Below are 13,357 nucleotides of genomic sequence, written 5' to 3'. Positions count from 1 at the left end.
TCGTCTGCTTGGGAAGATGATAAAAGAAACAACAAGCATGGATTATGCGTACTGAAATGGGGTTCCGTGTGGTGTGTATGCATTATGCAAGGTGTAAATGGGGGAGGGAGAGAGAGAGAGAGAGAGAGAGAGAGAGAGAGAGAGAGAGAGAGAGAGAGAGAGAGAGAGAGAGAGGGAGGGGGGAGGAGGAAACGAGATACAGTAATTCAAGGAAGGGGAAAGTGTGTATTTATACCATCCTCACCAAACCTTCCTGCTCTTATTCAACCCTGTGACCCCCCCCCCCCTCTCTCTCTTTCTCTCTCTCTCTCTCCACACGAGCTCACCTTGCCAAATGGCAAAAAAAAAGAAAAAATAATTGTCGTAGGCGCTCGTAAGTCCTCTCTCTCTCTCTCTCTCTCTCTCTCTCTCTCTCTCTCTCTCTCTCTCTCTCTCTCTCTCTCTCTCTTGTGCGGTGAGCTGTACGCGCTACTCCTCCCATGAAGCAGAGTCTTGTCATACGTACCTTCTCTCTCTCTCTCCCTCTCTCTCTCTCTCTCTCTCTCTCTCTGCTTCCTGGTGCCGGGAGCGACCACCACAAATTTCCGTGTCAGGGTTGCTGCCGTGGCGTTCGCCTTTAAGTCCCTGAGTAGTGTCGGGCACAAACCGTAATAGTTTGATTCATCAAGTTTTTTAGGGCAGGAGAGGGTGAGAGAGTCTCTCTCTCTCTCTCTCTCTCTCTCTCTCTCTCTCTCTCTCTCTCTCTCTCTCTCTCTCCTACGGCGTGGCTGGCACTGTGCCGTCACCTACGGATGTGTGTGTGTCTTGTGTTGTTCGTGGGGATGTGTGTGTGTGGGTGTGTGTGAGGACGGGCATCCGATGCTCCTCCTCCTCCTCCTCCTCCTCCTCCTCCTCGGGCCACGAACTGTGGCCGGCCATAGGGTCAGAGTGTGGTGTTGTGTGTGTGTGTATCTGCTCCTGTGCTGTGGTGGGCAGCGATGGTACAGCTCTGGAGCAGAATGGAGTGCGGGCGTGTGGCATAGCGGTGCGGCTCTCAAGCACGACGGTACGACCCATGAGTGTAGTCGTATGGTCACGGAGCTCATACACGACCAGAATGTCCATCTAAATGAAAAGCTGTGGGGAGTTCCCAGAGACTTGCAGCGTTCGACGAACGCTAAGACCTCGCGCGCTGGTCACACTTTAAGCTTAAGACCTAGTTTGAAGTTGACGGACGAGCGGAGGATTATGAAAGGTCTCCCGACGACATAACGAACCACCAGTCTCGGTTGTTAGGAGCCTGGCCTCTCCATTGGTCCTCGCTCAACCATCTGTAGACAGCCAGGAGTGTAGGATACCATTTCTGTCCTCCTGCTGATAACCTCTTCACGGATCCTCCTCCTCCTCATGTCTCCTGCTCCATATCCCCTCCCATGTAGTTGCCTTCACGAGTGTTGCAACGCTGTACACACCGCTACCCCACCCCTGCGCCCCTCCTGTCAACCAGGTGGGGGTCATGGGGTTATTAATGACCGCTAGAAAAGCTGTGTTCAGCTCCCTCGTGTGCATATCGGGGGAGGGCAGAGGGAGCTACAACTCGCTCACCATATTGGCTCACTGGTCCCTTGTTAGCATGTATGATATTAAGCTTTATAAGAAAGCTCCAGGGCGTTGTCCCTGGGCCTCTTTATTCTCAAGACCTTAATTGGTTTTAGTCCTTAATTGAGTTTGGGCCTTAATTTTTTTCAGACGTTAATTGTTTACCGTACCTTAATTGTTCTTCAGACCCTAAGATATTATTTTTGAACATTTCCTTCCCTGGTTCTGATGGTTCTCCATGCCTCGACTCTGGTTGGTTTTTGGATGCTTCCAGACGTTGATTGTATGACGGACTCAGATGTTTTTTTCTGGTCCTAATTGCCTTTCGGGCCTTTTTTTTTTTTCTTTCTAAGTGCCTAGATTGCCTCTCAGACCCTATTTTCTTTTTCTTTTTATAGTTTTCCTGCCAGAAGGCATTAGCTCTGCCTACGTAAGAAGGGGAATGTCACATAGGAAAAGGATCTATCAAAACTGGCATTGATCATTGATTTACAAGTGCGCTTTCATGCATGCATGTGTTTTAAGACTCGTTTTCTTCCTCTCTCTCTCCCCCCCACTCAGGTCAGGACACAAGGATGCGATTCTCGGTGGCGCCGCTTCCAGGGGACTCGGGCTTCACGCAGTGGCACGACGCTATGATGATGTGTGCTCGCCTGCCAGGCGGTATACCTCAGGAGTTCCGTCGGAGGGTATGTACCAGGTCGGTCGTCCTTCCTCCACCCGACCGACCAAGTTGGTTGGAGGTCTTGTGTGTGTGGGTGTGTGTGGTGGTCAGCGAGGGAAGGGGGAGTTTTGCACTCTTGGTGGGGTCCCTTTGTGGGTGTGTGTATGGGTTGTTAAAAGGCTATTTTGTGGTTATTGGTTGGTATTATTATTATTATTATTATTATTATTATTAGTAGTAGTAGTAGTAGTAGTAGTATTAGTGATATGTTATGACTAGAATTATTATTATTATTATTATTACTATTATTATTATTATTGTTGTTGTTGTTATTATTATTATTGTTATTATTATCATTATTATTAAATCCAAGAACCCCATCCGCTTAAAAGGGTTCTTACAACTGGAAGACTGCACTACATAAAGTAGCAGGGAAATAATAGACTTTGGAGTGAGAAGTTCCTCGATGTAACTTTGAACTCCCTTTTCCTCACCAGACGAATGATACAGCCTCGCCCACGGTGACATTTCTCTCACGACGTCCCCACCAGCGGGTGGAGTCCGGTAATGCTCTTTCCAGGTGTACAACCCCGACAGATATACTTTTCCTGTGTGAGGTTAATTGTCGCATTAGGATCGAGTTCCAGTTGACAGTGTTTCGGTTTTGGTGGTGTTGGATTCTCCATGTTACCGCTGGTTGTGGGGTTATGTCTCATGAGGGGCCCGTTTTCTGATGTTTTCCTCTGTGTTCGTATGCTATGGGCTGATTCACGAAGGACCGAGTTTCTCAAAAATGATACAGAGACTTGGAACAGTTAGTTGAGGTGAGCTTGATGAAGCCCAGAAGGCTGTGAATGACGCCTTAACATCAACGAGATGAATAGAAGTGTTAGCAGTCAGCTTGGGGGAGTTAGCAGATTGAGTTAATGAATGTTGATGTGTTTTAATCTTCTAAAGCTAATTAACTCATTAGCTGATTTAAAGAGCACAGAGACGTATTCAGCGGAGGTCATTGTTACTGTGGTGAAGAAGCTAGTGGAGGAAACCACTTCTCTGTCCACCCCTAGTTGGTCTCATGGACAATTCCGTCACACCGAGGTAGAAGAGAGAAAAATGGTGCTCAGGTGCTGAATGAGGACTGAAGCTTCATTCCAGATTTCAGAAGAATCAGCCGGTTTTTTATACCCTCTTCCTCACCGTTTATTGCCTTCCGCGCGTTTAAAGATAGATGAATAGATATCATGGCTGACTGGAACGTTGGAAGCCAACAGCCGAACCCAGGCGAAGCAGCCGTTCCAGCCGAACCCAGGCGAAGCAGTCACTCCTTTCGTTGATCCGTCGGTGGCTGGAGCTCGAAGTCTTTGTCCCGGCGGGGTCCTGTAGGTAGGTACCTGACTGTCGCGGGATAATCGTCGGATGCAGAGACAGTCTTGTCCCCAGGCCTCCACAGGCTTACTGGCCGTTCACAGGGAAGCAACTCCTTCACTTCGAAGAGTCATCTGTCCCTCGTCGTCCTCGACTTCCAAGTGAACCTTGACATTCCGAAACAGCTTCGTGTGATGTGTGGCAGTGGCCGCTAGCCTGGCAGTTTGGATCTCCCTCGTGATGGCCGATGTCTCTCGAGCTGTAAAACCCCCTCCTTGACCTGGAAATGATCGCCTTATCCTCCCTGAGCTGCCTCAAGTCTCTCGATGTTCCTCCGGCGGGCGGGAGTGGTGGGTGGGTGCGTGCGTGGGTTGGACGAGAGCCTTTGGCTTTACTGTTCCGCTCTTCGTCTGTAGTGGCGGGAGGGGAGGAACCTTCCGCTTTTATCATCCTGCCTCCATCTATAGCAGAGGGCGCTGAGGGGCGCTTTGCTTTACTATTCTGCCTCCATCTGTATGGGTGGGTGGGGAGGAGCCGTCTGGCGTTGAAGAATTTGTATGTCTATGGGCCGATAGGCCTCGTGTAGCGTCCCCTCCCTCTCATTCGTCGGTCATATATTTCCCCGTCGTTTCGGTAAAAGGTTAACCACTGGTTTATGTAAGGCAGAGTGGATGTGACCCGTGGAGACCTCATTGCTCGCGTACGTGAGACTAAACTTATTCAGTTAGTAATCGAATATGCATTTATGAGCACCATAGTCAAGTGGCTAACATACCCAGCTTCCACATAGGTGGCGTCGGCTTGAATCTTGCTGTTGGATGATATATATATATATATATATATATATATATATATATATATATATGTGTGTGTGTGTGTGTGTGTGTGTGTGTGTTTGAAGGTAACACCACAAGGAAATAGAAATTTCGAAGTTTCGAGCGCTTTCGTATAATTACTTCCTCAGGACTGAGTACAGATAATGAGAGGCGGAATGTTATATACCAGCCGTCACTCTGCTGAGCGGGCATATGAATTAAGAAACAGGTGAAGCCCGCCTCGCCCGCCCAGCGGCGGACGCTGGTGTATTATATTCTGGTTGTGTGTGTCTCTGTACTCAATCCTGACGTTGTAATTACACGAAAGCGCTTGACACTGTATTTCCCATTTCACTGTGGTTTTTACCTGCATTTTTTTTTTGTACACTCGCTATTAATGTACTTATGGCATATATATATATATATATATATATATATATATATATATATATATATATATATATATATATATATATTATCCCTGGGGATAGGGGAGAAAGAATACTTCCCACGTATTCCCTGCGTGTCGTAGAAGGCGACTAAAAGGGGAGGGAGCGGGGGGCTGGAAATCCTCCCCTCTCAATTTTTTTTAATTTTCCAAAAGAAGGAACGGAGAGGGGGGCCAGGTGAGGATATTCCCTCAGTGGCCCAGTTCTCTGTTCTTAACGCTACCTCGCTAACGCGGGAAATGGCGAATAGTTTGAAAAAAAAAAAAAATATATATATATATATATATATCATACCAGTAAGGTATATGTACCATACAGCTATTCTTATGCCAGATACGAAAGCGTTTGATCTGGTGTAGTGGTATTAGCGAATCGGATTATCATGTTAAGATTTCTCTCGTGTATTTCTGTGTATTCCCTGAGGTGGAGCCGCCGTGGAGGGTATGCGGGTGTATGCCGTACCACTCACTCTACAAGGTAAACCTTTCTCGAATCTTTCACGGGCCGAAAGTCGATTTTCTTTGCTAGGGTGGTTATTGAAGGAGGAAGAAGAGGTGGGACGGGAGAAGGGATAGTGTGAAATGGTAGAGGTGGGACGGGAGAAGGGGTAGTGTGAAATAGAAGAGGCGGGACGGAAGAAAGGGATAGTGTGAAATGGGAGAGGTGGGACGGGAGAAAGGATAGTGTGAAATGGAAGAGAAGACTGGAGCGTGTATGTGGTGTAAGCGCTTTGATGTGTGTCGGTGATCATCGGGAAAATTGTGCTCTTTCGTGCCTGCCATGGAGTACGTTTCTCTCTCTCTCTCTCTCTCTCTCTCTCTCTCTCTCTCTCTCTCTCTCTCTCTCTCTCTCTCTCTCTCTCTCTCTCCCTCAAATCATCCCTCACTGTGTTTGTGATCACCTAAGGCCGTGTTCTTGTGCCCGCTAACGCCTGGGACAGGCAATGTCGCTGCTATTCATTTCTGTGGTAATTGTTGCTGAATGAGCTTTATTCATTTCACCGTGACGAGCTCTCGTAATTACCATAATTGTTATCAGTGTGAGAGATGGTGTAAGGAAGAAGATGACCTAACTTACCTTTGTGGATAGAGTGGGGTCACTCAACATTCTTGTCTCAGCAGGACGTAACGAGCAGTTAACTTACTGAACACCACTGGAGCACAGCTGTTGACCAGAACGGAAAGAGATCCGTCAGCATGACCTTACGACCCATTAGTAGTATGACCTGATCTAATGAGGTCAGGTGAGGTTAAAGGGCAGGCCCTCGTACCCATGTGTCGCACAGTCGTGAAGAGTTGCTCCGGCTTACCCAGAGGGCAATGCACTTCTCCCCCCCAAGCAAGGGCAAGGGGGAACACAGTGGCTGCCTCGATCCCTAGTAATTAACATTTTGTGTTTCTCTTTATGTGGCGGTCGACTGCAGCGCCAGGTAAACCACCAGCCCAGGTATTTAATATTCCCGTTTTCTTCGGGAGGAATTATCACAATGGGTTCATGGGTAACTATGTAATCATGGCGTAGCCTCATTGTTAATTTTATTTTCATCCATACCAAGAAATATAGAGTATTTTTTGCTATTTTATGTTTTAAAGTATTCATTAGTAATATCGTTTCTTGTATAATTATTGCATAAGATTAAATGGATTTTATTGAGCGTTGTTTTAGTCTGCAAATTTTTCTTTGTTGGGGGGTATTATGTGATGAATTTGGTCAGTGGAAATACTTTATCGTAATTGAGCAACTTGCCAGCATGGGTAGTTTCCCTATGGTCCAGAGCAACTGGAGGAGTTAGCAGATTGAGTTAATGAATGTTGATGTGTTTTAATCTTCTAAAGCTAATTAACTCATTAGCTAATTTAATCAGCACAGGGAGACGTATTCAGCGGAGGTCATTGTTAGTGTGGGGAATACGGTATGAAAGTAATGAGGGTTCTTTGAACGTACGTTAATTACTAGACTGAACAAAAAGAAATTCAGTTGCAGAGGATTGAGTCAGTCAGTTGACCGAGTATCACTGAGGCAATTTAGAAATAGTTTTTGTGCTGAACGCGAAACCATCATCTCATGCTAAATGCAGTATCAGCATGTTGAGCGCAGCGATACGACCTTTAAACACGACGGTACGACCCTTGAACGCGACGATACGACCCTTGAACGTGACGGTACGACCCTTGAATACGACGGTACGACTCTTGAACGCGACGGTACGACCCTTGAACGCGACGGTATGACCCTTGAACGCGACGGTACGACCCTTGGGTGTTCTTAGGCATGACCCTTAACCCTTTGAGTTTCAGGTCAGAGGTCAGGTCATCGTACTAAGGATGGCATTGTCGTGGTCATTTAAAGGTGGCTGACCAGAGCCCAGGTGGATGCCTGCGCTGGGGTGTTTTAGACCCTTAAATCCTCCGTAATGGAAAGGCGTGTCCTTGAACCCTCTTTCCGACAGGCAAGGGTGAGTCTCCAACCCAACCTGACCAGAGCAGAGAACTGTTGCATGCGAAAGTTGCATGACGAACTCAGCAATATTTGTCTTTTATCTTGATATCAGTTACGTTTATTGGAGTGAAATGTGCCAGAGAGAGGGAGGGAGAGAGAGCACGAATAAATCCCTCATATCATCAGCTCTGGTCGTTCGAAATACATCTTGTGTCTCTTACTAGTACGTGGTAGGTCTGCCACCTGATCAGAGAAGCAAGGGGAGGGGGGTCATTTCTTCAGTGGCTTTCGAGTGTCACTCCTTTGGCCCACATCGCCCTTTTCTTTCCGCCTTGCCCACACGTAGGCTGCTGGCACTCGGCCCACAAACAGTCTTTGCAACTCGCACACAACGCCTGACAACACATACCCTCTCAAGGTTTCCCCCTTCGTAATTCTATATATATTTTTTTTCTCTGCGGTGAGCGCGACGCGCGTGCCTTTACCTTTAGGCAGATTATCGTTATATGCGCACGTAATGATTCTCTCTCTCTCTCTCTCTCTCTCTCTCTCTCTCTCTCTCTCTCTCTCTCTCTCTCTCTCTCTCTCTCTCTCTCTCTCTCTCTCTCTCTCTATAGCGCTGCATCAAGGGACGATGTATGTATATATGTATACATGACGGTTCATTTAGTGCTCATAATGATCCCATAAACGTAACGATCTAGGTGTAATAACGAGGTAGTAACAGTTTGATGATACACACCGCCGCTGTCCGCAGCTGGAAAATGGGAGGTGAAGCTGGTGCTGCTGTGTTGTTAGTCGCGAAGTTCCTTTATCTGTTGTTACTTTTATCTATCGTGACGTTCCTTATCTATCGTGACGTTCCTTATCTATCGTGACGTCCCTTATCTATCGTGACGTTCCTTATCAGGCTTTACCTTCGCTACAGTCGACCACCCCCTCTGCCGTTTTCTATCACCCATTCCGTTGTAGTGTGCAAAACGCCATGATTACCATTACCATTCATATGTGTGTCCTCTGTAGCATTTTTTTTTCCAAAGCTGTTACCAGTATCTGTCTATACGTAACACACGGGCTTTCCACACCTAAATCTGTTCGAATCATCGGAGGACGCACCGCATACCCCAGACGGGGGCCCATTGGTATCCATACCCCAGACGGGGGGCCCATTGGTATCCATACCTCAGACGGGGGCCCATTGGTATCCATACCCCAGACGGGGGCCCATTGGTATCCATACCCCAGACGGGGGGGCGGCCCATTGGTATCCATACCCCAGACGGGGGGGCCCATTGGTATCCATACCCCAGACGGGGGCCCATTGGTATCCATACCCCAGACGGGGGCCCATTGGTATCCATACCTCAGACGGGGGGGGGGGGCATTGGTATCTATACCCCAGACGGGGGCCCATTGGTATCCATACCCCAGACGGGGGCCCATTGGTATCCATACCCCAGACGGGGGCCCATTGGTATCCATACCTCAGACCGGGGGGGGGGGGGGGGGGCATTGGTATCTATACCCCAGACGGGGGCCCATTGGTATCCATACCTCAGACGGGGGGGCCCATTGGTATCCATACCCCAGACGTGGGCCCATTGGTATCCATACCCCAGACGGGGGCCCGTTGGTATCCATACCCCAGACGGGGGGGGCGGCCCATTGGTATCCATACCCCAGACGGGGGCCCATTGGTATCCATAGAGTTTGAAGTAGAGTCGGAGTTTACTTTAAGAAAGTTTACCTCCCTTTTTTTGCGGGGGGGGGATATGGGTTGGGTGGGAGATAGAAGTCTGAAATGCTTTTCCCTTTCATTGGAAGATAGAAAGGTGCTTCGTGGCGTGTCTTCCTAACAGTCGTTGTAATGCAAAAGCGACAGTCGATCAGCAACACTGTCTCTTTCATATGCAGTCGGGTGTGGTGTGTGTGCGTGTGTGTGCAAGTTGTCGAGTCTGCAAATCGCCACAAACGAGTTGACAAAGAAAGCCTTTTGTTAGTCAACTTGGCCAAAAGTTGGCGCGCACAATAGAAAACGTGACGGGAATTTCACAAGTATATAAAGTTGATTTTCCCAAGGGGTGACCGAAGCTTTCGGAGGGAGACAAGAGAGCGAGAAATGCGAAGAATGAATAACGCACATGACTTGGAAAACGATGGTTAAATTTAGACGTAAAACTACTGTCATTGTATGAATAAATTAACTACATGGAATGGTTGGACAGCCAAGTTTTGAAGTGAACTTTTACTCAGATGTCTTAAGGAGCTTGTTGGTTTAAAAGTTGACAAACTTGCATCTGAATCATATGAAAATATATATATTTTGTGAGAGACTGTCTCGTCTGTGTGTGTGTGTGTGTGTGTGTGTGTGTATGTGTGTGTGTGTGTGTGCGCGCGCACTTGAGTGTGCCATTTCTCGATTGTTTATGTATAGGCGTTGATAGGGTTAACTCTTGCTCCGTCTGTAAGTCTTGACGCTCCAGGCGAACTGGAAAAGAGTTGGAGGATCGTCGTAAACCTTCTCGTTTGTAAAGAAGCCCACCTTATCATGCTCCCGAGTGGAGCGCAGCTCCCGAACTCCGAAAGCGCAATAAAGGGACTCCTAGGGTAAGATTATAATGATCATGATGATAAGACGAGTAGTGGTAATGTCCTCTGTTGGTGATTGTGTATGTTCCTTTTCTTCTTTACCAGCAAAGGAATCGTCATATTTTCTTCTTAAAATAATTATATTTAGGCTCCGGTCATGGACGGAAGTCCACATCAAAGCCGGGCCTTAATTGAAGTATATCAAGAGTTATGAAAGGAAAAAGAAAGGACCAAAGAAAGTATTTACGAATTTTGGCGGAAGTGAAAAACCTGTCTTGTAAAATGTGACGGGTCAAAGTTATGGGGAAAAGACACGAAGAGGTAGAGAATTCCAAAGCTTCGACGTTTAGGGAGAGAAGCAGTTATCAAAGCGGCCTACCCCTTTCTTAGGCCAGCAAACCCAGGAAGATCTTAATGACTGTATAGGAAAAAGGGATGATGGGCCGTATTAAATTCAAAGACCCATGCCAGGCTAATCTGTAACAGTCTTTTTAAGAATAACTTCAATAACAACCCTGAAAACGGGCCATTGGTAGGACAGGGTCTCTCTCCTCGGTTGTAGATTTAACGAAGCCTTAACAACAGCTGCATAGTTGGTGTAAGGACTTCGTGTATAACATACGTTTTGGGCCGAGCATTTTATCTAATAGTCTACAGCATACGTTCTGTTAATAGTCTACAGCACACGTTCCCCCTTCGTTTCCTGCAGAATTTAGCATTTGTATTTTCATAACCCAGGAATAATTTTCCGGGACGCTCCCTCCTTAGAGATGGAAATATCCAAGTCACATTTCCATAATGGCATACTTGTCTCCTTCGCAGAAATATTGACATGAATTCTCCTGCGGACTTGGGAGTTGTCGAGCTGAATTTGGGCTGGGGAATGTTGGAGTCAGACTGGTACGTGTGATCGTACTGCCTCTTCTTGGCATTTTAGGTGGACGAAGAGAGTCGTTTGGACAGAGGATAGTACACATCCAACTCAGGGGTAGTACCCATCCAACCCAGGGGTGGTACATATCCAACCCAGGGGTAGTACACATCCAACTCAGGGGTAGTATGCATCCAATCCAGGATAGTACACATCCAACCTAGGGGTAGTGCATATATAGTACACATCCAACCCAGGGGTAGTACACATGTTTGTACATGGCAATCGTGACCCACCCCCCAGTACACTACCAGGCCAGGGTAATCCCCGTCTTCACATGGGACCCGTCTGTCCCAGTTGTACTTCTTCTTGACGTGTCACCATTTGCCAAGTTGTCAGCATCCAGCTCGTTTTCTTTGAAACAAAGTTCATTTTTCCCTCGCCCCTCTCCCTTTTTCTTCTTGCCTTTGACGTCATGTTTCTAAATGTTTTTTTCCCCCGTTTTATTTTTATAATCTTTTTTTCACTTTTCTTTTTCTACCCTTTTATTATATTTGCATACGCTTATTTTTCGTCTGCTTTCTTGTCTTGTTCCTTTAACTCTTCTTATCCTAATTTCCTCTTTATTTTTGTAGTTCTTCTCCTCCTCTTCCGCGTTATTTCTCTTCGTCTTTCTCTTCAGTTTTCTCCCTTGTTTTTCTCGTCATTGTCTTCCTCCTTCATTGATAACTATTCTTATTTTTGTTTGCATCTTTATGTTGGTCGTCCCCTCTTTATTTTCGTTCTTTTCTGTGTTCTTTTCGTTCTTTTCAGCGTTTGAACTTCGTGAACATTTAAGACAAAAATCCATTCCTTCGAGAAAGAAAATAGTCTGCTTTACTGGTGGCTAGAGGCTTTGGATGATTAGATCAGTTTTCCTGCTTGATTTCTTATTTTGAAAGACTTTTCATTATTATCGAATCGCATAGAGCGAGTGATTAGATTCGGAACCTAAAACCAGAGCTGACTTGTAGGATTAAGCAGTTTCCCTCGTCTTAAGGTTGCGAATGCGTATTGTAAGCTGTTGATGTTGACCTTAAGAATCGGAAATATGAGAGGAAAGTTTTGGGTTGTGTTATATCAGTTTATTCCTAGCAATATTTTAACCTGTAGCTTCGTTATTGAGGAACTTTTACGTCACTATGACAAGCGGCGTACCACAAGGCTCCTTCCTTGGTCCCATTGTGTTTTACAACAGCTGAATTCACCATTTACTGTCAGCAGACGTTCAGATTGCATTGCATGAACATGCATACTCATACATATGACTGCCTTACTGTATCTGCAAATTCAGCAAGGACCTGAAATGCAATTTGAACATTTGTTGAAGTTAACGTACGTGATAGATTTTTCCTTCGTTATATCAATGATCCTGGAGACACACTATGGGGCTTCCTCCTGAAGCCTCACGGCTACGCTACAATGAGCAGCAGGGAAATGATGGACTCCTCCGGAGTGAAAAGTTACTCTCCTTTTTTATACGAGCAGCTGCAGAAGATGGCCTTGGACGAGGACCTATCGCTGGAGCCGTCGCCCGCGGCGCCGCTCGCTCTTGACTGCCAATAGTGCCTCGTTAGGCGTTCTCAAGGGCCCTCCAGACGATTGTCAGCCTTGGCATGAGTGTCGATATTGTTCCTTTCGCCAGTCCCTCAGGACTGGCGGCCGCTCGTCGAGGACAGGAGCCCAGCTGACGCCGTAAGGTCAAACAGCCCTTGACCTCTGGTGTCACCATCTGCCGTTGAAGCGTCGTCCCTGAAAAATGGAGGACAGTTCCTTACGTATTCTTGAAACCTGTTGAATTAAACGCTACACAGCGAGGCTGTGCGTGCAAGTCTGTGTGGAAATTACCCCCCACACTCCCACACACACACACACACACACACACACACACACACTTGGCTGAGTGAAAACCAACTGAAACATGGGTGATATAGGAGGATACAGGAAGAACAGAAGGAAGCTTTTGACGACTTGTGTGCCGAATGATATCCTAAATATACAAGCTAAATTTCTTTTCTAGGTCAATGAGGTTAGAGTAGAATAGTCAGCAGGCTCTCTCTCTGTTCACTTCCCGGCAAAAACAGCCAGGAGGAGAAGGAAGCAAAGATACACCATACATTGTGTATCAGTGAAAGAATCACGGATTTTTTTTTCCTTCAAGAAGGAATGAAAATGAATGCTGCCTACTATCTCGGTGAACTCCTCACAGTCAACTGGAAATCAACAACCCGTGTGTGTGTGTGTGTGTGTGTGTGTGTGTGTGGCTTAGGTTGTGAGCATGACTGAGACTGATTCTCGCGATGAACATGTTAAATGATGCTTTCAGTGTGAGAGCTGCATCGCCTCTGGTTCTTAACCAGAGGAGAATGGATGGTGTTGGTGATGGTGTTGATTGGTTGGGCTTTAATCGACAGCCAGGGTCATTAAGGCCTTCGTTAATGACAGGTTATATAACCACCAGTCGATAGAATCTTCAACGCCTTCTCCCGGAGACTGTTCCATGAGTCTAAGACCATACACGCTCACACTGCGTGTATATGACCCCCTC

At 46.6% G+C, this 13,357-nt stretch overlaps 1 protein-coding gene across 1 annotated transcript in view; it reads left to right on the top strand.

Annotated features, from left to right (window-relative positions):
• The window catches only part of LOC139754233 (uncharacterized), a 235,469-nt gene that overhangs the window by 82,990 nt on the left and 139,122 nt on the right, over positions 1–13,357 (top strand). The window contains 1 exon segment of the mRNA XM_071671542.1: positions 2,140–2,267. Coding sequence (XP_071527643.1) covers positions 2,140–2,267 — 128 coding nt within the window.

This window comes from Panulirus ornatus, chromosome 16 (genome assembly GCF_036320965.1).
Source record: "Panulirus ornatus isolate Po-2019 chromosome 16, ASM3632096v1, whole genome shotgun sequence".
NCBI classification, from domain to species: domain Eukaryota; kingdom Metazoa; phylum Arthropoda; class Malacostraca; order Decapoda; family Palinuridae; genus Panulirus; species Panulirus ornatus.
The sequence above is the reverse complement of the archived record's forward strand: the minus strand, read 5'-3'. Positions and strand labels throughout refer to the sequence as shown.